The sequence below is a fragment of the Melopsittacus undulatus genome (assembly GCF_012275295.1).
Source record: "Melopsittacus undulatus isolate bMelUnd1 chromosome W unlocalized genomic scaffold, bMelUnd1.mat.Z SUPER_W_unloc_3, whole genome shotgun sequence".
In the NCBI taxonomy this organism is placed as follows: Eukaryota; Metazoa; Chordata; class Aves; order Psittaciformes; family Psittaculidae; genus Melopsittacus; species Melopsittacus undulatus.
In genome coordinates, this window is record NW_022993945.1 from 107669 (window position 1) to 133592 (window position 25924).

At 41.5% G+C, this 25924-nt stretch overlaps 1 protein-coding gene across 1 annotated transcript; it reads left to right on the top strand.

The window, feature by feature from the left end:
- Positions 1-333: 333 nt before the first annotated feature.
- On the top strand, positions 334-23436 carry LOC117438247 (arrestin domain-containing protein 3-like). The gene is made up of 9 exons (XM_034073766.1): positions 334-402; positions 512-818; positions 6759-6840; positions 14867-15014; positions 16252-16354; positions 16830-17086; positions 19333-19495; positions 20706-20857; positions 23380-23436. The coding sequence occupies exons 2-9, from the start codon at positions 539-541 to the stop codon at positions 23434-23436; spliced, it is 1242 nt and encodes a 413-aa protein (XP_033929657.1). The 5' UTR covers positions 334-402; positions 512-538.
- Positions 23437-25924: the final 2488 nt, after the last annotated feature.

The window sequence follows — 25924 nt, forward strand, 5'->3', positions numbered from 1 at the left end:
CGTCACGTCGAAACTCTCCGGTTAAGGAGTCCTCACATCCCCGGCCACAGACATCTTTCAGTTTCTTCAGTACATTCTTCTTTGCATCACAGCGCAAAGTCGCAGTGAAACCCTGATTCCACTAGGGAGTGCCGCAATTCTTCGTACGAGACAGAAGCAATAACATAGGAAAAAGCACACAGGACAGGAAATGTACACACAAGTAACAAAAGAAACCGCCGCCACGAATTTGTTCGCGCATGCGCAGATGAGCTGTTTTTCTCAAAGCTGCTCTTAGTGAGCTGGAAGCGTGTGGGCCTCTGTGGCTTTTTAAGGAGATTGCAGGGTTGGGTGGTTTTTGCTGCGGTATTTTCAGTAATTTTGATGAAGCGTTTGTCCTACAAGGATACGTTGATCTCGTTGGTAGGCTTTTTGTGTGGTGGGGGTGTTGATCACTGTAGAGTGAAAATCGTGTTTTTCATGAGACCTTTTTTTTCTCTTTCTCTTTTTTTTTTTTAATTCCCTTTTTCAGTATATTTCTTGTACTTCATTGTAAAATATGGTCCTGGGGAAGGTGAAGAGTTTAACGATAAGCTTTGATTGTCTCAATGCTACCAGTATCCCTGTCTATTCTAGCGGAGACACAGTCTCAGGAAGGGTTAGTTTAGAAGTTTCCGGGGAAATTAAACTAAAATCTCTTAAAATCCATGCAAGAGGATATGCGAAAGTACGTTGGACTGAATCTAGAAATGCTGGATCCAACACTGCTTATACACAAAATTATACTGAAGAAGTAGAGTATTTTAATTGTAAGGACGTTCTATTCGGGCATGAAAGAGGTAAGTGTTTCACTTATTCAGTAACTATAGAACGACATTTTCTCAGACAATGACATATTTTTGCACTTTCTTGGTTTATCCTTTTTTAATATGTAATTCTGTAGAATTCACTATTTCTAAAGGTTGGTTATGTTCTTAGGCTGTTTGGGATTTTTTTGTTTATTTGTTTGTTTTAATTATTTGTATGTTTACTTAGTATTAAAACCATGATGAGGTGTGTTTTCAAGGTAGCTGCGAACAGGGAATTTTTTAAAATGCCTGCCTTTTAACACAGCCTTTTCATATGGGTTTGCATTTGTGAAATACGAATCCACTTCTCTAAACAAGATAACAAGGTTTTATTAAGGGACAAAGACAATAAAAGCAAACAGCGCTGGGGGCATGACCGTAGCCAGAGGCGCGAATGATTAGTATTTGTTACAGGTTTATATACTTTCACAATTCCATTAGTCACATACATATTTATAATCCCTGCATATAGGCAGGGAACATTATAATTAAGTCCAGTAATTTATTATCATAAGTCCCCTCCTCTTGGCGTCTACGCACTGCTCTTCAATAATTGTGGGCGGGGGTCTTGAGGATGAAGTAAGCAGTCTTCCTCATGTGAGTAGGGGTCTTCAAGATGAAGTAAGCAGTCTTCCTCACAGTGTGCTTTTCACCTTTGGCCCAGTTGGACGCCCCAGTAATTACACAACTCGCTAAAACCAGCCATATCTGTAATTATTCTGGTAACTAACAAAGATTTGAAACAGTGTGACCTTCCTGCAAATTTTATAGCAGGACAGGAGTATCCCAAGCTAGCAGATGTTTGGGAGGCTCTGTCTTTGAACTAACTGATAAGTAGAAGGATGGTGTGAAATAACTCATTCATGTTTAGTGGGGTCACTAAATCTTGTTATCTCACCACAGACTTACAACACAAACATTGTTCTTTAAAACTAAAGATACTTTAGAGGACCAGTGTGAAACAGTTAACTCACATTTAGTGGGGCCACTAAATTCCACAAGCTAACAACAATTCTCTTTCTACAACCTAAGTTAAGCTAAAAAGTATTTTAACTCTATACTTTACAGGCACTAGCTTTTCTTCTATCAAGCATGCAACCCCCCCCCCCTTCTTCTTTTTAACTTTACAGATTCTTCTACTATATGACTCCAGTTTGCTCATCTTATGTCTTTATTGAGCTTTGTTTTTGTTACTATAAACTCGTATAGTTATGTCCACATAATCACATCTATGAATTGCAAAAGCCAATACATTTATGTGTTTATCACAAATTTTTAATAGCTCTACTAGTGGGATTTGTTTTTCTTTGGGAAAAAATAAAATCATATATGCAGTAAATTACTTTCTTGATAGCATCCTATGGAATAATAAGTGTAATTAAAACAATGCCAGACTTTGACATGTTATAGATACAGGTCTGAGCTTCAGACTGATGTATGATGACTTCTATGATTGGTTTATTGTTGGCAGATCAGATTCTCTATGGCTTACTTTGACATGCTATCAGCATCTTGTTTGTAATTTTTTATCTCTTCCTTTATTCTGAATGTGTAAAGGACTTTTAATTTCTTTTGTTAAACTTCTCGATGGGGGACCTAAATGTAAAAATCTGTCTGAAAAGTCAAATAAGAGATCATAGTTGTACAACTGGAGTGTTGCTTCTAAATTGTGGCGTTCTGGAACCTGCGTTCAGTGAAAACCTGGTCTGTTAAGCACCTATATAAATGGGAAGTATCCTGCAAATGCCCTTATTTAGGGTATAGAGATAGGGTATTGCATTGTGAGTGGGATTATGGGTCTTAAATTTGCTAATCTATTTTTTGCATAGTTACCTTGTGAAAGTATACGGGACTCTAAGCTTGTTTTTTATGAAGTTTCAGTCCTTTGTTAGAAGTGGTTCAATTCTGTTTGGGACTAGTCCTGGAAAGAGGGGAAGGAGTAATCTCTATAGATTGGTTGCACTTGTCAGGTGGTGGTGATGACTTAATTCCTAGCACAAGAAAACATTAAAACGTAGTTTGGGCTGGCATTTTTGTGTTACTTTTTTTTTTTACATGCAGCAAATTTACTGCAGAGTTTCCTCTGATTTGACTGTAGGTTGAGCATTTTATTAAGCAGCTCTTAAGTAGCAGTGTAGCAGAGGTGAGTTGTGTGTGGGTTTTGTGTGTGTGTGTTTTTTTTTTATGTGACTGTGATGTAAGTAAGCACAAGACACTCATATGGTTGCTTTGAGCTCAAATGTTTTTTTGTATTGCTGCCTTACAAATAATTCTCTGTGAAAGTTCATTCACCTCTGTTTTGCAAATAACAGAAATGTACAAGCATGTGTGAGTCATTCATAGTAGGATGTATGCTGTCCTGGTTTCAGTTGGGATAGAGTTAATTTTCTTCCTAGCAGCTGGTACAGTGCTGTGTTTTGACTTTAGTCTGAGAATAAAGCTAATAACACCTATGTTTTAGTTGTTGCTAAGTAGCACTTAGGCTAAGTCAAAGGCTTTTCAGTGTCTGATGCCCTGCCAGTGAGGAGGGGCACAAGAAGTTTGGAGGGAGCAGAGCCAGGACACCTGACCCAAACTAGCCAAAGGGGTATTTCATACTGCAGCACGTCATGTCCAGTATATAAACTGGGGGGTTACCTGGATGGTCCAGATCACTGCTCAGGTTGGGCTGCCTGTAGGCTGGCAGGTGGTGAGCAATTGCTTTGTGCATCACTTGTTTATTGGTTTTTGTGGTTTATCTTTTCCTTTCCCTTTTAGTTTTATATTATCACCCTTTATTTCCTTTATCATGACTATTAGTATTGATATTGTACTGTATTTCAGTTACTAAACTGTTCTTATCTCAAACCACGGGTTTTAGATTCTTTCCATTTGCTTCCCCATACCAGCTGGGGGTGGGGGGAAGGGGGAGAGTGAGCATCTGTGCAATACCGAGTTACTGGATGCGTCTAAACCATGACGCATACTTACAAGTAGGAGGGCAACCCCATACTGTCTGCTTAAAGCAGCATCAGTGACTTTGCACATGGAATGTAGATACAAATGCTGACCGTGATAGTAGGTGCCTCATTTTGGCTGGGAAGGAAACAAAAAGTGGGACAGATCTGACACCAGAAGCTAGTCAGGTTGCGCACTGCTGCATGTGTATCATGTAAAAATTTAAGCAGTTGTCCCGGGACTACTGCTGCCCCTCCCTCGGCTGCAGGGGCAGGATTTAGAATAATTGCCTCAATACCTAGTACCCTAGCATAGTCCAGAAGGCCACTCCCTGACTACACCTTGTTATTGGCTTGCTGGGGTTTGTTAACCTGTTGCTAAACTGATGCCAGCAGCTGATTATAGGGAGCTGGGATGCCGGAGAAGAGTGAGGCTGAGGGGGAGGTTCCCGTACTAATGGGCTTTGACCACTCGGGAGGCCACCCCGTTTTGGGGTTGGGGGTGCTCCAGGACCTTCCTCCCTGAGGAGTTGGAGCATATATGGTATGGGACGGCACTAGCTGTGAAGTACAAATTTACCTTGCTGAGAACCCTGGGTATGGGGTGTTTCAATTCAGCAGTTACTGCTTTCTCCTTTGCTGCCTGTTTGTTCACATACACACAAACAATGGATCCAATTGGGGCCTTGGTAGGGCTTCTTACATCCCTTCACTGAGTAGTTTTTCCCTTCCTGTGCCCCCAGCCAGGGCTGTTATAGCTTTTCACTAATGGTCAGCACATGCTCCTGAGAACTGTAGGATTGGGGTGTCATCTTGCATGTAGCACAGGGCAAGCTGGGGCAAGCCAGCAGCATGGCCCTGTGGTATGGGGAGGCCTGATGGTGAGGCATGGGTAGTGCCCCTCCTTCCTTATTTGTGCAGTAGTCAGGCTAGGCTGTGAGCAGAGTTGCTGAGCAAATATAGTGGGGTATAATGTATACTGTATGTATGAGAGTGGCTGACATATCCTGCTTGTGTCCATTTAGACCAGTCATCTCCTGCTTCAGCTTAGTCTGTGATTGACAGCTTAGTTCTGCTGCTGCTCAGGCTCAATGGGACTGCTGATCTGTCAGGAAGGAGGTGAAGAAGATGAAAAAACTTATGTGCAAGGGAAAGACTATATTGTTTTTATTTTTTAATTTATAAACCCACCCCCCAAAACCCAAACAAAAACCTCCAGGTATTTTTTTTTAAACGAAAACAACCCACACCCCACCTGTATACACATTTTGTTCTTATAGTGTATTGAAATGTCTTATTTCATAACGTTATGCACTGAGTATGCATTTGTGTAAGCAGGGTTCTAGTTTGTTTGTGGCACTTGTTGTTTGTTTTTTGGGTTTTTGTGGTTTTTTTTTTTGCATAAGTTTTGTTTCAGCATTTCTGGTGCACTAAAGAAATTGGAGCATCAGCGTTTTAGTAATGACAATGGGAACTAAAACAAAAAAATCTTAAAATGTACCCATGTTCTTTCATAATGTTTCAGACTATTAACAATAGATAACAAAGTTAATAATTAACAATGTCTTTTACGTAATCCCACTATGTTTTTATTGCACAACCGTTGTGTATGAGATGTTCAGTTGTTTTCTCAATAATTTTCTGCTTTGGAATCATATGTTTCTGGTTTCATGATAGTTTTATCACAGCAAACAACAAATTTGTTGTAGCATTTAAAGCAATACAAGGAATCATATCTATAAAATGCAGTCTGCTTTCTTGTTGAAATTGGGAAATGGTTGTGTCTGCTATCCAAGCAAAATCAAGCTTAACTTTGATTTTTATTTTATTTTTTAATAGCTCTAAAAAACCTTCATTGGACAGTTTGCCACCATTCCCCCTGGATTTGTGTCATGGTTTAAACTTTCTAGGTGGTGCTTATGTGCTACTTTAAAAAAAAAAAGGGCAAAACAAACAAAAAAACCCCAGTTTTGGTACTTGCTAGGCAGCAGATAGATTACATTTCATAATTTATCTTCTATTAATGTAGCAGACAGTATTAAATGATCTTAATACAATTAGACAGCTCAATTTTAACTAGAAATAATATTGGAAACCAGTTTCTATTGCAAATCTTTGAGGCTGTCCTGGCTTCAGCAGTAGCAGTCATTTTTCTCCTTCTTAGTAGCTGGTGCAGTGCTGTTTTTGACTTTCAGCCTGGGAACAACACTGGTAACACTTATGTTTTTAGTTGTTGCTGAGTAATGTTTACTCTGACCAAGGACTTTGAGTCTCATGCTCTGCCAGGGAGGAGGGGAAGCTGAGAGGAAGCAGAGACAGGACACCTGACCCAAAGTACCCAAAGAGGTATTCCATACCACAGCATGTCATGCCCAGTGTATAAACTGGGGACAGTTGCCCGGAAAGGCTAGAATACTGCTTGGGTTGGGCTGGGTATTGTCAGCAGGTGGTGAGCAGTTATATTCTCTTCCCTGGTTATTTCCGTTATCATTATTATTATTAGTGGCAGCAGTAGTGGTTTTGTGTTATACCTTAGTTACTGGAGTGTTCTTAACCTGTGGGAGTTACATTCTTTTGGTTCTTCTCCCCATCTCTCTGGGTGTAGGGGGAGGAAGGGGGGGGATGTGTAGGGAGTGAGAGAGCAGTTGCGTGGTTCTGAGTTACCGGCTGGGCTTAAACCACAACAGAGGCAGACCTTGAAATAGCAGCAGTTACAAGTATGTCAGTACTTGGTACCAAGATTATAAATATAAAACAGGTTAATGTCTGCTTTCATGCAAGGTGTCAATCTTGGGATCTCGCCTAACCTTAAAAATTCTGAAGCCATACATCTAGCAGCCAATACAAATGGACTGGAGAAACTTGTTTCTGGAACACTATGTTCTTTGTGAAGGAAGTATAAATACCTCTTAATCTGGAAAAGAAACCTATAGAATATATTATGCTGTGTAAAATGTTCACAGGTGGAATAGTATATTGGGTTTTTCCCTTCTAGATTATGACAATTCTGAAGAAGGCCTTCACACCATTCATTCAGGAAGGCATGAATATGCATTCAGCTTTGAGCTTCCACAGATGTAAGTACTTATGTGCAGTGCACAGCTTCTGTGAGAGAAGGCTAAGGTACATACCTGCTCAAGAAAAATTATTGTTGCTGGAAGGAAAACCTTTTCAATGGTAGTAGGAGTTGTGCTCAGGCATGCAATAGATGGCATAATTTCATTAAACTGAAGAGGTAGTTTTTAAACTGGTTAAGAGCTTCTCACAAAACATGAACCCTTTGTTGCCCAGTTGGTTACTCTTTCTTTTGACTGAGGTCTGTTGACTCATTAAGTCTTGTAGTATTTTAATCATTCACAGGAGAAGGGAGGGGAGTTTGTCATTTGAGTCCTGCAAAGGTATCTTCTAATTGAAACAAGATTTTACTGGAGCCATAAAGGCCATCAGAACTAGTGATAACAGCCTAACTGTTTAGACTCAGTCTGAACCAGATGTGGCAAGCTTAACCACATTTGAACAAAATAAGAGGATTTTGTTTGGGTTGGGATGTTGTCATAGGTTCAGCAGTAGCAGTCATTTTTCTCCTTAGTAGCTGATGCAGTGCTGTGTTTTTTACTTTAGTCTGGGAAAAGTGCTGATAATGTACCAATGGTTTCAGTTGTTGCGAAGTAATGCTTACTCTGATCAAAGACTCTGTCTCATGGTTTGCCAGTGAGGAGGGGAAGCTGGGTGAAAGCAGAGACAGGACACCTGACTCAAGTTAATCAAAGGGGTATTCCATACCACAGCACATCATGCCCAGTGTATAAACTGGGAGGAGTTACCTGGAAGGCCCAGATTGCTGCTTGGCTTGGGTATCAGTTGGCAGGTGGTGAGCAATTGTGTTCTCTCACCTTATTGTTGGTGGTAGTAGTTGTAACTTTCTATTATACCTTAGTTACTGGACTGTTCTTATCTCAACCTGTAGGAGTTACATTCTTTCAGTTCTCCTCCCCATCCCTCTGGGAGTGGGGGGAGGAAGGGGGGAGTGAGCATGTGGCTAAATGGCTCTGAGTTACCGGCTGGGCTTAAACCATGGCAGGATGTACTCAGGCTGACCTTCATACAAAAAGCCAGGATGTAAATAAGCAAATGGATGGGTGGATGAAGCAAGAAACATTCCCATATCTAATCCTATTTATCTCTGAAAGCAAAGATGAAGCAGGAATGATAGCAGTAGTCTTAAGGTAAACTGCCACATGCACACACAAGTTTTGAGTTGTCTAATCTATACATTGTGAAGGAAAGAATTCTAGAGGAGTTAGCAACATGGAAATTAGCTAAAACACAAGTTGCAGGTGGGTTAAATATCAAGGAACAGAGAGTCTGGAAATGGATCACAGAGTAATAGAATTGGTAAGCATCAGAAAGGACATCAAAAGTCATGTAGTTCTGACCTCCCTTGTCATAGGCTGGGACAACTTTCTCTAGACTGGGTTGCTTAAGGCTGCACCCAACCTGGTCTTGAATGCTGCCAGAGATGGGGTATCCACAGCTTTTCTGGGCAACCTGTTCCAGTGCCTCACCACTCTGATAGTAAAGAGTTTCTTCCTAATCTCTAATCTAAATCTCCTCTCTTCCAGTTCAAAGCAGTTTCCCCTTGTCCTATCATAGAATCATAGAATAGTTAGGGTTGGAAAGAACCTTAAGATCACCTAGTTCCAACCCCCCTGCCATGGGCAGGGACACCTCACACTAAACCATACCACAAAAGGCTTCATCCAACCTGGCCTTGAACACTGCCAGGGATGGAGCATTCACTACCTCCCTGGGCAACCCATTCCAGTACCTCACCACTCTAACAGTAAAGAATTTCTTCCATATATCCAATCTAAACCCCTGCTGTTTAAGTTTCAACTCGTTACCCCTTGTCCTGTCACTACAGTCCCTAATGAACAGTCCCTCCCCAGCATCCCTGTAGGCCCCCTTCAAATACTGGAAGGCTGCTAAGAGGTCTCCATGCAGCCTTCTCTTCTCCAGGCTGAACAGCCCCAACTTTCTCAGCCTGTCTTCATATGGGAGGTGCTCCAGTCCCCTGATCATCCTCATGGCCCTCCTCTGGACTTGTTCCAACAGTTCCATGTTCCTTTTATGTTGAGGACACCAGAACTGTACACAATACTCCAAGTGAGGTCTCACAAGAGCAGAGTAGAGGGGCAGGATCACCTCCTTCGACCTGCTGGTCATGCTTCTTTTGATGCAGCCCAGGATACGGTTGGCTTTCTGGGCTGTGAGTGCACACTGCTGACTCATGTTTATTTTCTCATTGACCAACACCCCCAAGGCTTCTCCACAGGGCTGCACTGAATTTCCTTTTTGTCCAACCTGTAGCTGTGCCTGGGATTGCTCCGACCCAGGTGTAGGACCTTGCACTTGTCATGGTTAAACTTCATGAGGCTGGCATCAGCCCACCTCACAAGCATGTCAAGGTCCCTCTGAATGGCATTCCTTCCCTCCAGCATATCAACGAACCACACAGCTTGGTGTCATCGGCAAACTTGCTGAGGGCACACTGAATTCCACTGTCCATGTCAGCAACAAAGATGTTAAATAAGACCGGTCCCAACACCGATCCCTGAGGGACACCACTTGTTACTGGTCTCTAGCCGGATAATGAACCGTTGTGCACAGCTCTTTGAGTGCGGCTATCCAGCCAGTTCTTCATCCACCGAGTGGTCCACCTATCAAATTGATGTCTCTCCAATTTAGAGACAAGGATGTTATGTGGGACAGTGTCGAACGCTTTGCACAAGTCCTGGTAGATGACTTCAACTGCTCCACCCCTGTCCATCACTTTTGTAGCCCCATCATAGGAGGCCACCAAATTGGTCAGGCAGGATTTCCCCCTAGTGAAGCCATTGTTGTTTTTCATGTGCCCTAGGATGCCTTCCAGGAGAATCTATTCCAAGATTTTGCCAGGCACAGAGGTGAGACTGGTCTGTAATTTCCCAGGCCATCCATTTTCCCCTTCTTGAAAATGGGGGTTATATTTCCCTTTTTCCAGTTGTCAGGAACTTCACCTGACTGCCATGATTTTTCATATATGATGGACAGTGGCTTTGCAACTTTATTCACCAGCTCCTTCAGGACCCGTGGATGGATTTCATCAGGTCCCATGGACTTGTATATGTTCAGGTTCTTAAGATGTTCTTGAACCAGATCCTCTCGTACAGTGGGCCCAAGGTCTAGATTTTCACAGTCCCTGCGTCTGCCTTCCAAGGCTTGGGTGGTGCGGTCAGAGCCTTTGCCAGTGAAGACTGAGGCAAAGAAGTCATTCAGAACCTCAGCCTTCTCCAAATCCTGTGTAGCCAGTTCTCCCGAAAGCTTCCAGAGGGGGCCTGTGTTGCCCCTAGTCTGTTTCTTAGCCTCTACATACTTATAAAATCCCTTCCTCTTATCTTTCACATCCTTAGCTAAGTTTAGCTCTAACTGGGCCTTAGCTTTTCTAACCTGGTCCCTAACTACCCTGACAACATCCCTGTATTCATCCCAGGCCGCCTGTCCTTGCTTCCACCCTTTATAAGCTTCTTTTTTCCGGTGAATTTTTCTCAGCAGCTCCTTATCCATCCAGGGAGGTCTCCTGGCCCTCCTGCTGCCCTTCCTTCTAGTTGGGATGCAACACTCCTGAGCTTGTAGCATGTGATCCTTGAATATTAACCAAGAGTCTGGGCCCCCTGCCCTCTAGGGCTATATCCCATGAAAGCTTACTAAGCTGTCACTACATGCCCTTCTTAAAATCTGCCTTTCCAAATTTTTGTAGGCCCCCTTTAGGTATTGGAAGACTGTTATAAGGTCTTCTCTGAGCTTTCTTGCCTCCAGGCTGAGGGAGCCCAACTCACTCAGCTTGTCTTCATAGGAGAATTGTTCTAGCCCTTTGATATTTTTGGCCCTCTGGGCTCAGTCAGGTCCATGTCTCTCTTGGCTTGGGGGCCCCAGAGCTGAATGCAGTACTCCAGGTGGGGTCTCATGAAAGCAGAGTAGAGGGGGAGAATCACCTCCCTTGACCTGCTGGGCATGCTCTTTTAGATGCAGCCCAGGTTGTCTTTCTTGGCTGCAAGTGCACACTGCTGGCTTGTGTTGAGCTTCTCATCAGCCAACAATCCAAAGTCCTCCTCAGGGCTGTTCTCAATTCATTCTCTGTCTTGCCTGTGTTTGTGCTTGGGATTGCCCTGACCCAGATGCAAGACCTTGCACTTGGCCTTGTTGAACTTCATGAAGTTTGCACTGGCCCACCTCTTGATCCTGTAAGGGTCCCTCTGGGTGGCATCTCTTCTGTCCAGCATGTCCGCTGCTCCCTACTACTTGGTTTTGTTAGCAGACACGCTGAGGATGCACTCATTTCCACTGTTCATGTTGCTAACAAAGATGCTGAACAGCATTGGTCCCAATACCAACCCCTGAGGAACACCAGTTGTCACTAGTCTCCACTTGGACCTAGAGCTGTTGACCACAACTCTGAGAGTGACTGTTTATCCAGTTCTTTATCTGAGTGGTCCATCCATCATATCCATGTCTCTCCAGTTTAGAGACAAGGACGTCATGTGGCACCATGTTAAATGCCATGCATAACTCCAGGTAGATTATGTCAGTTGTTTTTGCCTTATCCACCAATGCTGTGGCCCCATGGTAGAAGGTCACCAAATTTGTCAGGCATGATTTGCCCTTGTTGAAGCCATGCTGGCTGTCACCAATCACCCCCTTATTGTCCATGTGCCTTAGCATGATTTCCAGGAGGATCTGCTGCATTACCTTGCTGGGCACTGAGATGAGGCTGGCTGGCCTGTAGTTCCCTGAGTCTTCCTTTTTTCTCTTATTAAAAATGGGGGTGTTGTTTCCCCCTTTTCAGTCACTAGGAACTTCACTGGACAGCCATGAGTTCCCAGAAATTATATATATTTTCTTGGCAACTACATCTGCCAGGTTCTTCAGGCCCCATAGATGCATCTTATCTGGTCCCAGAGGAGGGCCTCGAGGATGATCAGGGGACTGGAGCACCTCCCATATGAAGACAGGCTGAGAAAGTTGGGGCTGTTCAGCCTGGAGAAGAGAAGGCTGTGTGGAGACCTCTTAGCAGCCTTCCAGTATTTGAAGGGGGCCTACAGGGATACTGGGGAGGGACTGTTCATTAGGGACTGTAGTGATAGGACAAGGGGTAACGAGTTGAAACTTAAACAGCAGGGGTTTAGATTGGATATATGGAAGAAATTCTTTACTGTTAGAGTGGTGAGGTACTGGAATGGGTTGCCCAGGGAGGTAGTGAATGCTCCATCCCTGGTAGTGTTCAAGGCCAGATTGGATGAAGCCTTGGGTGGTATGGTTTAGTGTGAGGTGTGCCTGCCCATGGCAGGGGGGTTGGGACTAGGTGATTTTAAGGTCCTTTCCAACCCTAACTATTCTATGATTCTTATATGTTTGAGATTAAATAGATGATCACTAAAATAGTACAAATGTTGATTAAAACATTAAAGTTCTTTTTAAGTGACTTGAAGGACTAACTTTGAAGCTGTCTTTGATAATGGGGGAGCTGGTAATAAAAGGCCTGAAGAATACTAGTTTAACACTGCCTTCTTACTGTTTTTTGCTATTTTTTATCCAGAAAATATTACTAAATTTTATTTAAAACAAAACCAATGTGATGGGTTGACCTTGGCTACGTGTCAGCCCCCCATGCAGTTGTGCTCTCTCACTCCCCCTCATCAAGAGGACAGGTAGTGAAAATAAGATGGACAAGCTTGTGGGTTGAAATAAGGACAGTTTAGTATGAAAAACGCCATACACAGAAAAAAAAGCAAAAATAAGAATGCATTTATTACTTACCGTCAGCAGGCATATGTCCAGCCACTTCCAAGGGAGCAGATCATTAGTATGCTTGAGAAGACAAACACTATATCAGTGAATGTTTGTCAGCCTTGTCCAGCTTTTCTTGCTCAGTGTGCTGTTATGTGGTATGGAATATGATGATCAGAGAGATGGCTGGGGCACCTCTTCCATGAAGACAGGCATTGGGAAGAAGCATTTCCAATATCTGTGGTGAGGTACTGGAACAAGCTCCTCAGAGAAGTTGTAACTGCCTCATCACTTGAAGTGTTCAAGACCAGGTTGGACAGGGCTTTGACTAACCTGATCTAGAGGAAGGTGTCCCTGCCCATGGCAGGGGGATTGGAACTAGGTGATCTTTAAGGTCCTTTCCAACCCAAACCATTCTGTGATTCTATGAATATCCCTTTGGTCAGTTTGTGTCAGCTGTCCTGTCTCTGTCTCTTCCCAGCCTCTTGCCCCCATCCAGCCTGTTGGTCTTTGGGAATGGGATGTTGAGAGACAAGCTTGATGCTGTGCCAGTGCTGCTCAGCAGTAGCTGGAACAACTGTGTGTTGTCAACACTGTTCTAGCCATAAAATGCAAACATTGCACTATGTGGGCTGTTATGAGGGAAGTTAACTCCATCCCAGACAGACCCAATGCAAAGCAATAGTGGTGAAAAAGGCAAAATACTGACTGGCTTTACTGATTTTTGCTTTAAAGGATAGGGTGGCAGGATGAAACATTGAGGACTGATTAGAAAATCCTTTCATCTGTATTAATCAAACAAACAAAAAAAAAAGTAAGCCTTCCAGATGTGCAAATAGAGATGTCAAACCTGTGGCGTCAACTTTATCATTTTTTTGTAGCACAGTCCCACAAATTAACACTAATTTTATCCCAAATATCTGGGGTATAAATATTAGTAGATGGATCAACTTTTGATGCCCAGAGAAGGATATATTTCCGTTCTTCCTCATCAACTTTTTTCCCCATACTTCTTAAGAATTATAGCAAAAACTTCGAGAACATTTCCCTACTCTTTTGTTAAAGCAGTCCCCATAGTTCTCAGCCCCTTACCCCTGTTCTGCAAGAGGCAACCTGTATGGTTTGAATTCGCTTCCTTTCAGCATGTAGTTCAGCTGAGCCACGCCACCCGATCGATGACTAGTTGCTTTTCAAGCTCCATTGGGTGGGTGCCATTTGTGGTGTTTCATGACACGGACTCAAGTTGATGAGGAGACTCAAATCCAACTTTATTACAACCAAGCCCTTTTTATCCCCCTGTTCACTACTTTTTCAACCTGCATGTACATACAATGTTCAATCTCATTGGCCCCTGTAAAACTCTCCAGGTAAATAGGGCCTGCAGCATTGTGATTGGACTTTCTCAACCCACACATCCTCTGGCCTCCAGCTGAGATTCCCACTACAACTACATCCTGGCCCATCCTCCCAAGGCTTGCTTGTTTACCTTCCCTGTACTTCAGTGTCTCAACTTGTCTGTCCCAGGGCTTGTCAAGCACCAAGGCCTCAGAGCTCATTCCCAAATGCTTTTCCATGCAAATTTTATCACCTTCACTCCCCACACAAACCTGTAGCAGAAAGAATAATTCTAGCAAAGTACTGGCATAGCTAGTATTATTTCTTATGGAAGATAGAGAGGGAAGCTTTGCCTGTAATTTATCTTTTATTATGAAGAATTTCAAATGTAATGCAAAATGCATATTCTTCCTTTGAAAAAAGCAAAAAAAAATCTTAGGAAAAGACAAGTCAGAGTTAACTGGATGTGACTGGAATATAAAAATCTCATGTCCTTCATTTTATGAACTGCTGAGATACTGGCTAAAGAAATAATACACAGTTATTTATGGAATACAATGGCCGAAACAATAATTGGATGGTACTAAAGCTAATTGTATTTGGTGGTCTTGATTTGACCTTAAAATAGCATACTTTATTCTACTCTTGGTAATGGCCTCTTAAGTCTAAAGGGAATGTGTACTCTTCTGGCATTTTCTAGCGCAAATCTTTAAATGATTCTTATAACTTTTACAAAGCTACTGTTGGATGAATTGGAGATGATATTTTTCTCCCAACTTTATTCTTATATTTTTCTGAGATATGGAAACTTTGCAATTAAGTTGTGCTTATTGTGATGCAATAATAATACAGTTCTACATGCTAATTTCCTAATCTGATCAATTGTATTGTTATTGGAAAGAGAAAAAAGCTTTACTCAACTTTGACCTTTTTTCTGTACAGACCACTTGCTACCTCATTCGAAGGCAGACATGGCAGTGTGCGCTATTGGGTGAAAGCTGAATTGCATAGGCCTTGGCTTCTACCAGTAAAATTAAAGAAGGAATTTACAGTCTTTGAGCATATAGATATCAATACTCCTTCATTATTGGTAAGAAATGACAGAATTACTCCATTCTTTCTGGCATAAAAATAATTAAATGTAATAACTGAAACAACATCAACATGCAATTTTTCCTAATGTTTATTTGCTAGTTTAACTACAGCTCCTCTTTTAAATTTAGCAACTCTTTAACTACTGCTATTTTGAAGACTAAGTCTGTACTTGGAATTGCTTGATTTTTACGGTATGTAAAATGCATTTGTCAATCTAAATTGATAATACTAAATACTAGAATTACATTAAGGAAGAAAATTTGAACTCTTCATCTTCAGTTATAAATAAAGAACAACCTATGGAAGGAACAGTGCAACTCTTAATTTTTTTTAGTGAGAGACTGCTAACTTAAAAATGCAAAGTAAAAAGTTTACTGCAGTGCATAATAGAAAACCGTCGTACAGAAATTATCAACCAGCAGGGAGAAATTGCCACAATTCTATATAATTCTTTCCTGAAATTTCATTTTAATAAAAGCCTTAATATCACAACTGCTTTCAATGAGGACTTGATTTTAGTCTGGCCTGAAAATCCTTTATTTTATCCCTTATTCAAATTTGGGGGGGGGGTTATAAATATTTGGAAGTCCACTGAAATAGGTTTCTTGTTTATGGGTGAAAAAAAATCAGGCTTGCAAAGGGTCCTTGCAAGGACTCCATTAATATCAAAGGTGTCTCATTTGACTTTAATGGGCTTTGTATCAATCCCTAAATCCTGATATTGTGTAAAGTAAGTCTTTTTAACATATATGAAACAGGATCATTCAGAAACCGAGGAAACAGCAGGAACCAAGATTTTAGCTTATCAAGAATGTTTAGCCTAATTATTTTGTTTCTGAAGTACAGCTTAATGGAAAGCACAAATGTTTTCTTATTTACTGTTAATTGAAAAGCTCTGTAATAGTATGTTGGGATGTGTAGACTATTAAGCCTTTTCTTTTAAGCTGTACAGTTTTTGTTTCGTTTTGTTTCAGTATTAAAAGCTGTTAAATATGGCTGTAATATTGGAGGATGGCAGAACAAGCAATACTAATACAGCAATGGAATTAGGACAGTCATCTGTATAATACTTTTTAAATTGCTTGAGACTTCTCCTATGAAAGTATGTTTGTTTGTCAAAAGATGTAATAAGTGCATTATGAAAGTTGTGGGGTTTTTATTGTATTGATTTAAATACCTGAAGAGATTCAAGAGCTCCTAATTTAATGAACAGTATTTTTCTCTTCTTGCAGTCACCCCAAGCAGGCACAAAAGAGAAGACTCTGTGTTGTTGGTTTTGTACTTCAGGCCCAATATCTTTAAGTGCCAAAATTGAAAGAAAGGGCTACACCCCAGGTATGTAATAGAACTAATTACAGGATAAGTTTTTCCTTCCATTCTAAAGCTAGAGCTTGTACCTATTGTTTTCAGTATTTTTACTACCTCAGTCTGTATTTAGCAGTCTTCTCTGTATACTCTGTTAACCAAAAGAGCACTACTTGTGTCTCTAGATTGCTAAAGGGCCTCAACTGTTAAACTGCTATGTGGTTTGGTTTTGGTTTTTTGGGGGTGTGTGGTTTGTTTGTTTTGTTGTTGGCTGTTGGTTTGGGTTTTTTGCATCTGCCTCCCTCCCCCCCCTCTTTTTTAGAACAGCTCATGGGGGATCTTGCTTCTGTTAGTATCAGTGGATATTTTTCTGGGTAGAGCAGTGATAGCAGCAACCAGTGTGTTATAAGATTATAGAATGTGATAGTATTCCTAAGTTGACTTGTAAATGTAAAGAGAATGTAAAATTTTGTGGGGTTTTTTGTGTTTTTTTTGTTTGCTTCAGGTGAATCAATTCACATCTTTGCTGAGATTGAGAATTGCTCTTCGCGTATGGTGGTGCCAAAGGCAACTATTTACCAAACACAAGCATTCTATGCCAAAGGGAAAATGAAGGAAGTCAAACAGCTTGTTGCCAGTCTCCGTGGGGAATCCCTATCATCTGGCAAAACAGAAACCTGGAATGGCAAACAGTTGAAAATTCCCCCTGTTTCCCCTTCAATCCTTGACTGTAGCATAATCCGTGTGGAGTACACCCTGATGGTATGTTGAGTGGTTTGTTTTACTCTCTAGAATGAGTAGCTTTCCAACATTTCATACAAATTCCTGTTGCAGCATTTTGTGATAATTAGTTAAGAAAGAAAGATAGTGTTCTAGTATTAGTAGCCTGGCAGGAGATCCTGTAAACTAAACTAAAAATACTGCAAGTTCTTAAAAGAGTTGTATGTCAACTAGGCAAGCATTTAATGAGTAAGCTGTAAAGGCTGTAAAGCTGTAAAGCCATGTAAAGGCTCATGTTAAAACTCTTAAATTGAAGAGCCCTTGTCTCTATAGGGGCATGGGCCCTTAAAGAGACTATTAGAAACAAGCTCCTCATGGGAAACTTCCATAGGAAGACAACTTGGGCTAATCACAGAATCCCAAGGGTTGGAAGGGACCTCAAAGGATCATCTAGTCCAACCCCCCTGCAAGAGCAGGGTAACCTAGAGTACATCACACAGGAACTTGTCCAGGGAGGCCTGGAATATCTCCAATGGAGGAGACTCCACAGCCCCCCTGGGCAACCTGTTCCAGTGCTCTGTCACTCTCACAGTAAAGAAGTTCTTCCTGATGTTAATGTGGAACCTCCTATGCTCCAGTTTACACCCATTACCCCTTGTCCTATCACTGGATATCACTGAAAAAAAACTTAGCTCCATCATCCTGACACCCACCCTTTACATATTTGTAAACACTGAGGAGGTCACCCCTCAGTCTCCTCCAAGCTAAAGAGACCCAGCTCCCTCAGCCTCTCCTCATAAGGGAGGTGTTCCACTACCTTAATCATCTTTGTGGCTCTGCATTGGATTCTTTCAAGCAATTCCCTGTCCTTCTTGAACAGAGGGGCCCAGAACTGGACACAATATTCCAGATGTGGCCGCACCAAGGCAGAGTAGAGGGGGAGGAGAACCTCTCTTGCCCTACTAACCACACCCTTTCTAATGCACCCTAGGATGCCATTGGCCTTCTTGGCCACAAGGGCACATTGCTGGCTCATGGTCATCCTCCTATCCACCAGGACCCCCAGGTCCCTTTCCCCTTCACTCCTTTCCAGCAGGTCAACCCCCAACCTGTACTGGTACATGGGGTTGTTCTTCCCCAGATGCAAGACTCTACACTTGCCCTTGTTGAATTTCATCAAGTTTCTCCCCGCCCAACTCTCCAGCCTGTCCAGGTCTCGCTGAATGGCAACACAGCCTTCTGGTGTGTCAGCCACTCCCCAATTTAGTGTCATCAGCGAACTTGCTGAGGGTACACTCAGTTCCCTCATCCAGGTCGTTGATGAAAATATTAAACAGCACTGGTCCCAGCACCGACCCCTGAGGGACTCCACTAGTTACAGACCTCCAGCTAGATTCTGCCCCATTGACCACAACTCTCTGCCTTCTTCCTTTCAACCAGTTCTTGATCCACCTCACTACCTGATCATCAAGCCCACACTTCCTTAGCTTATCTATGAGAATGCTGTGGGAGACAGTATCAAATGCCTTACTGAAATCAAGAAAAAACACATGTACCGCTCTACCATCATCCCTCCACCTAGTTACTTCCTCATAGAAGACTGTAAGGTTGGTCAAACATGACTTCCCCCTCATAAAACCATGTTGGCTGTTCTTAATGAGCCCCTCATCCTTGATATGCCTAGAGATGGCCTCAAGAATAAGTTGTGCCATCACCTTTCCAGGGACAGATGTAAGGCTGACTGGTCTATAATTACCTGGGTCCCCCTTCTTATAGACTGGTGTGACATTTGCTATCTTCCAATCCTCAGGCACCTCTCCCATTCCCCACAATTTACCAAAGATGATGGAGAGTAGCCTAGCAATGACCTCCGCCAGCTCCCTCAGCACCCATGGGTGTATTCCATCCAGACCCATCAATTTATAGATGTTCAGATTGCATAGCTGATCCCAAACTCAATCCTCATCTACCAAAGCAAACTCCTCCTTTGTCCTGACTCCTTCTGGGGCTATAGGAATCTAGGGCCCCCAGGGAGGGTCTGCAGGAGTAAAGACAGAGGCAAACAAAGCATTCAGCACCTCTGCCTTCTTTATATTCTCTGTCTCCAGGGTACCCACCTTGTTCAACAGTGGGCCTATATTGCCTCTTGTGTTAGTTTTATTTGCTATGTATTTGAAGAAGTCCTTTCTATTGTCCTTAATCCAACTAGCAAGGTTAATTTCATAATACTTATGAAGCGCTGATAAAACTCCATATTTTAGTCATATACATGTCTCATTTTTCTTCAGGTATATGTTGATATTCCAGGAGCCATGGATTTATTCCTTAACTTACCACTGGTCATTGGTACTATTCCTCTACATGCATTTGGTAGCAGAACATCAAGCTTGAGCAGCCAGGGTAGCATGAACATGAATTGGTTTGGTCTGACACTGCCTGAAAGACCAGAAGGTAACTTTACAATAGAAATCCCAATCAACTTGCCTATCTGTTGGGTTTTGGGTTTGTTTGTTTTGGGGTTTTATTTGGGGGGGGGTTGGGGGTTTTGGGATTTGGGTTTTCTTTTTGTTTTTTTTGTTGTCCTTATTCATTGCAGTCTTGTTAACAGAGTCAAGAACATCCTTTCATCATAAAGCCTACAGGAAGTCTGTTGTGGATGTTTTCTTGCCACCTGCTTGTCTGATGTAGAACAACAGAGTTTCTTCCCTCCCTGCCTTTCTCTCTAGGACAGCCAGTTAAATCCAGCAGCCTTGGAAGGTGGCAGAAATGAAAGTACAGGATGCCACTGTATCTGTGCACAACTTCATTTTTTCCACCTGTGGTATCTCAATCATATCCTTGGTTATAAGACATTGCAACCTGTAACAGCAGCTCCTGGGGGTCTCTCACCAGCCTTAGTAGCTTTGTGAAAAATTAATATTCTTTTCTATAGGAAATTTCTTATGGCTAAAGAAAGAATGATATATTTCCTTACTTTTGTTTTCACATATCTAATATCCTGGATATTTAAAGTACGACTGTCAAACCTGGAGACTTTTGGAGTCTGGCATTTCAGGACACGGACTCAAGTTGATGCAGAAACTCAAATCCTCATTTCTTATCACCAAGCCCTTTTTATCCCCTTGTTTCAGTACTTTCCCAACCTGCACATACATACAACATTTAATCTCACTGGCCACTGTGAAACTCTCCAGGTAAATAGTCCAATCACAATGTTGCAGACCCTCTCACAGCCCCCACATTGTCTGGCCTTCAAGGCCCCAACTGGTCGCCCCAGGGCTTGTCAAAGCACCATGGCCTCAGAACTCATTCCTGAACTCTTTTTCATGTGAATCTTATCGCCTTCACTCTCCACAGGAGTCCAGAGGATTGCAATGTTTTGTCACTTTTACCTGTACAGAAATAAGTTACCTTTAGTGTGCTTTAAATTTTAAGGGGCTAATTATGCCACAATAAGCAGTGTTCAGTCTGGTTCTGAATGTAAGCTTAATACTGGAATAAGATGACATAGTCTAGTCTCTCTTTTTTGTTAACGCTTTCTTAAGAAGTCACTTGCTGGTGAATCACTAAGAAGTGATTAAAGTTTAGTATTAACCATGGTATATATTTTCACATGCAGTTCAAAAAACCAACTTCTTATGCACATACCTTCTTCCTTCAGCACCTCCTAGCTATGCAGAAGGGGTCACAGAGGAGAACAGACAGTCCAGCCTTGTACCTATAGCTGCTTTTGATTTTGAGAGAGTACTTCAAGGACCATTATTTGCATACATCCAAGAGTTTCGTTTTCTGCCTCCGCCCCTATATTCAGAAGTAGGTATAGCTGTCAAAATATGTTAATTCATGTACTGCTTGTCTGATTTTTTTTTTTTGTTCCTGTTTCATTGTCAGCTCTGTAACCTTAAATTTAAAGGATGCTCTGTGAGGTGCCTTGGGTACTTCATCCAGCTCTAGAGTCCTCAGTACAGGAAAGACATGGACCTATTGGAGAGGATCCAGAGGAGGGCCACAAAAATAATCAGAGAGATGGAGCTCCTCTCCTATGAGGAAAGGCTGAGAGAGTTGGGGTTGTCCAGCCTGGAGAAGGCCCTGGGGGCATCATATTGCAGCCTTTCAGTTCTTAAAAGGGGCTTATAAGAAAGATGGGAAGAGACTTTTTAGCAGGGCCTCTTGTGATAGGATGAGTAGTAATGGTTTTAAACTAAAAGAGGGAAAATTCAGGCTGGACGTGAGGAAGAAATTTTTTGCAATGAGGGTGGTAAAATACTTGCACAGGCTGCACAGAGAGGTGCTGGATGCATCATCCCTGAAGATATTTGAGGCTGTCTGGATGTGGTTCTGGGCAACCTGATCTAGTTGATGATGTCACTTCCAACCCAAACAATTCTATAAATTATTTTTTTTTATGTATTAAAAATCAGAAAATAAGGTTTCATCTCTTTCACCTCTACTGCATACTAACATTTTATAGCGACCATTAAACTGTTTTGTTTGCATGTATGTTTAAGTTTTGTGCATGTAGGGCTTTCAGAAGCTTCATGTAGAAAAGTGGCAAACTGGTATTCATTTCTAACTTAAGTTTCTGAAGTACATGGCTCTTCAACATTTTTGGCCTTTACAGATCTAGAAATGCAGCCACTGAGATGACCATGGATGAAATGAAAATTTCAAAGCTTTTCACGTTTCTTTTTCAAGAAAAAGCAGGGATATAGGACAAAAGCCAAAAACGCCCCCTGGACAAATTTTATCTTGACTCACTCACTTCAGGAAAATAGCATTGTTGCCTGATTCCTCCCCACCTCCCAAGCAGGATCCCAGCCTTGAAACACTGCTGTGCTAATGAGCGGGCAGAAGGGCATTTTTTTGTGTGTGTCATGGTTTAAACCGAGTCCGCACAGCTCGCTAACTCGCTCCCCCAACTCCCGGAGAGTTAGGAAGGAGAATCCAAAGAATGTAGCCCCCACGGGTTGAGATAAGAACAGTTTAATAACTAAGGCATAACACAAATCACTCCTGCTACTACTACTACAAATAATAATGATAAAGCCAATAACAAGTGAAGAGAATACAACACCTCACCAGCCACCGACCCATAACTCACCCCACCCTGCCTGACCGAGCACCGAGCGATATCTCCTCCATCCCCCAGAGCTCTAGCCCTTCCCGGTAACTCTCGGTTACATCCTGGATATGACGTGCTATGGTATGGCTAGCCTGGGTCAGGTGTCCTGTCTCTCCTTCCTCCCGGCCTCCCCTCCTCCCTGGCAGAGCATGAGCTCAGAAAAAGGCCTTGGACAAACCAAACATTTGAGCAGTAACTCAAAACATACTTGCTATCAGCAACCGTTCTCAGACCAAAAGTCAAAACACAGCACTGCCCCAGCTACCAAGAAGGAGAAAAATGACTGCTACTGCTGAACTAAGGACAGTGTGCTAGGCTTTAACCCCACAACTATGGTATTGCTTAACTCTAGAGTACAATTCATAAGTCCTTTTCATTTTAGGTGTTTTAAGATTTAAAAAGAAGCTTTTTTTTTTTTTAAGGAAACAAAAGCGAAAATTGAACCCCCCCCCAAAAATCAACAAAAGAAAAAAACTAAACCAACAAAACCCCCCCAAAAAAACAACCAAAAACAAAACCAAAAAGCCCCCAAAAAACAACCAAACACCAAACAAAGGCTATATGAAGTTAACTAATGCAATGTTCTTTAAAAGGTGCACTGTACACTTAAACTGTTCTTATCATTCAGTCTGAGAATTATATTAGCAGGCTGTATCCCTTCTTCTGTAAAAAAGGTAAGGTTTAAAACATTAACTTCTTGAAACATCCCATAGGATATTTGATGAATAGTTACTTTTAAATCAAAAGGTATAATGTTTTGTATTGATAACTTTCTACCTTTTCAAGTAAAACTTCTCTGCTTCTCTCAAATTATTTCTTATGTTTCTAGTGATATGTCAAGTATTTTTTTATATATCAGATAATTCAAAAGGCTTCTGTGCTAGTAAAGCAGTATTTTTATTTATTCATGCTTGTCCTTAAATTACCATCAACCTGTAGTTTAAAGTCTTCTACTGTATTTAATATTAATATTTCTATTAATTTTTATCCAAAGTATTGTCTGACTAGGTTTTCCATTCTTTCAATAACCTTTGTACTGGGAGTGTCATATATCTTTATAATTGTCTTAAACTTGTGAATTTTTGAGTTGATTCTGAAATGCACTGTGTTGTGGCTGTTCTGTTGTTTGGTATTTTGGGGGGGAGGGGGGATTTTTTTTGGTGTATTTTTGGGGGGATGTTTTTTTTGCTTGTTTGTTTTCTCTTTTGCTTAGATTGATCCAAACCCAGATCAGTCTACAGATGAGAGACCATCTTGCCCCTCTAATTGAAAGAATCCATAAAAAGCTGACTTGACTTGATTTTGAGTCATACCTGCTATGTTGAAGATCAAGCTGTCATAGTGGAGACTTGCTTTTAAAGGAAGTAGTACTGCTCTTGTGAGTACGGTGAATAAATGAAAATAACCTGTGATCATGCTTTGACACCTACAGCACATCATAGGACATTTCCACATGCTTGAAGACCTGAGGCCCCTTCCTTTAAATAGGGGCACATACTAGGAGCAGCCTTATTAGCATACAGTCATGTGTTTCAAAAGAATCAAGAAAAGCCATGGCTGCTTCTTAGGACTTGAAAATGTGCACATGCTTATTGCTTATGTTATGCAGTTCAGTGTCACTACACCTTTTTCTCATTTATGATGGACTGGTGTCTGTGTGTGTGTTGTATCATCGGCTGCTTCCCCCCCAATATTTTGTGATCTGAACAAGGAACAAAAGAAAGCTTTTTTTTTTTTGGGGGGGAGGGGGAAGTGATAAAGACTGGTAAATGCATTGACTTTTCTTTATTCTTAATTTTTAATTTCATGTAGCCTGGACTTTACTTGCATATGCTTATGCTCAGAGTTGTCCTAGTAAGCTGATCGTGTCTCCTCTCTTCAGCTTGATGCTACTGTGGGTTTATTTACAAACATGACATGACTTCAAGCCAGTCCTTCTTGCTGTATGTTTTGCAGCCAAGTGTAGTAGGCAAGCAACAGAGAGGTGGGGGGGGGGGAAGAAAACTTATAAGAGACTTTGTCGAGATTGTATACCTTCTTGATTTCTTCTAAGAACTTGTTGCCTTTCTTCTATTATTTCAAAGCAGTGTTTTGTTACAGATTGCCTAAAGATCACTTAATCTCAGATGAGTTCATCACTTACCAAACTGTTAGAATGCTATTTGTTTTGTTATATTGCACTGTTGAGTTGTTTTGGGTTGGGTGGGGATTTTTTTTGTATTCTTTTTTGTTTGTTTGTTGGGTTTTTTTTTTTTTGTGGGGTGACTTGGTTTTTGTGTTTTTTTTTTTTGTTGTTGTATTTTCACTTTTTCTTCTTGAGAGGTATTTTAAATAAGGACAAGCACAAAACTTACAAAGCGAAAGTAGCCCCAGCAGATACCAGCAACATGCAATAAGAACTTTAAAAGGTGATAGCCATATACTGTCCAGGGCTGGCAAGGAGGATTGTTTGTTGGTTTGTGTTTGTTGTGTGTTTTTTGGCAGTTTTCTTTTGTTTTGTTTTTTTATTGTTTTGGTTTGTTTTTTTTTTTTTAAATGCCTAGAAAAACAAATGTAGTTATCTAATTACAGAAGCTATACATAAATGTGTTTACAGTAGAAAATATATTTCAGGTTGCAACAGAAGTTTGAACTACGATAATTAAGCAACAGCTAAGTTTGTTCATTTTGTATTTTAAGGGTTTATGATACTCTGTCATAGAATACCAACTTGGAAAGGGACCTCAGGGGTCACCTAGTCCAGCCTTTCTTAGCAAAAGCACAGGCTAGACTAGATGGCCTAGCACATTGTCCAGTTGAATCATAAAAGTGTCCAGTGCTGGGGAATCATAGAACAGTTTGGGTTGGAAGGGACATTAAAGCTCATCTAGTTCCAAGCCCCCTGGCCATGTGCTGGGACACCTTCTACTTGACCAGGTTGCTTGAGGCCACACCCAACAGGCCTTGAACACTTCCAGGGGTGGGGTATTGATTCGGAGAAGACTCCAGGAACAAACTTGCCAACAAAGTTTTCAAGCTGACAAGCAGGTATTCTTTATTGCGGTGCCGGGAGACACGGGGGATAACTCCTCCTAACGTGTGTCTCTCTATTGCTACACAAGCCATCCTTGTATAGTCCCTGGGCATACATACATATTCATGAGGTTACGTATGGATTATGTTATTTTCCAGAAAGTTCCCCGCATGCATACAGAATTGTGGTGCTGGTCTCTGAGGGTCGTTTACTTCTTCCAACAATCTTCATCACTGCTGGCAGCCTTTGAAGCACGCACAGTAAATGCTTATACCAGTTTAATTGGTTAGTTAGCACCAGAGATGTAATAATCCTCCTATCCTCCTACTTATCAGTTAGTTTAGCTGTAGCCCATCAAGGATACCTGCCATTCCCAGACACTCCTTATCCCTGTGTCCTGTTCTTCTAAACTGTTTTTCTTAAAACTACGTCAACTATAACAATTTATCTTGTACAAGAATTCTCAGTATGTTCTCTAGCTGTACTCTTTTTTCTGTGCATCATGCACCTCAGTAATTTTCCATTGCTACTGTTCCAAAGCCATCGAACTTAACATTGCTTAAAACTAATTCTAAAGGTTTATATATTCCATTTTGTGATTTTGTGTCCCCCTTGTTTCAAATCCCTTTTTCTGTCCTTTTGCAAATTCTTTTGCAACATTTTATATATTACCATTACCATCAAAAGTCCTTTTGAAATAATTTCCCATTTCTACTTGGTGCTTAATTTCATTCCTTTTCCAATC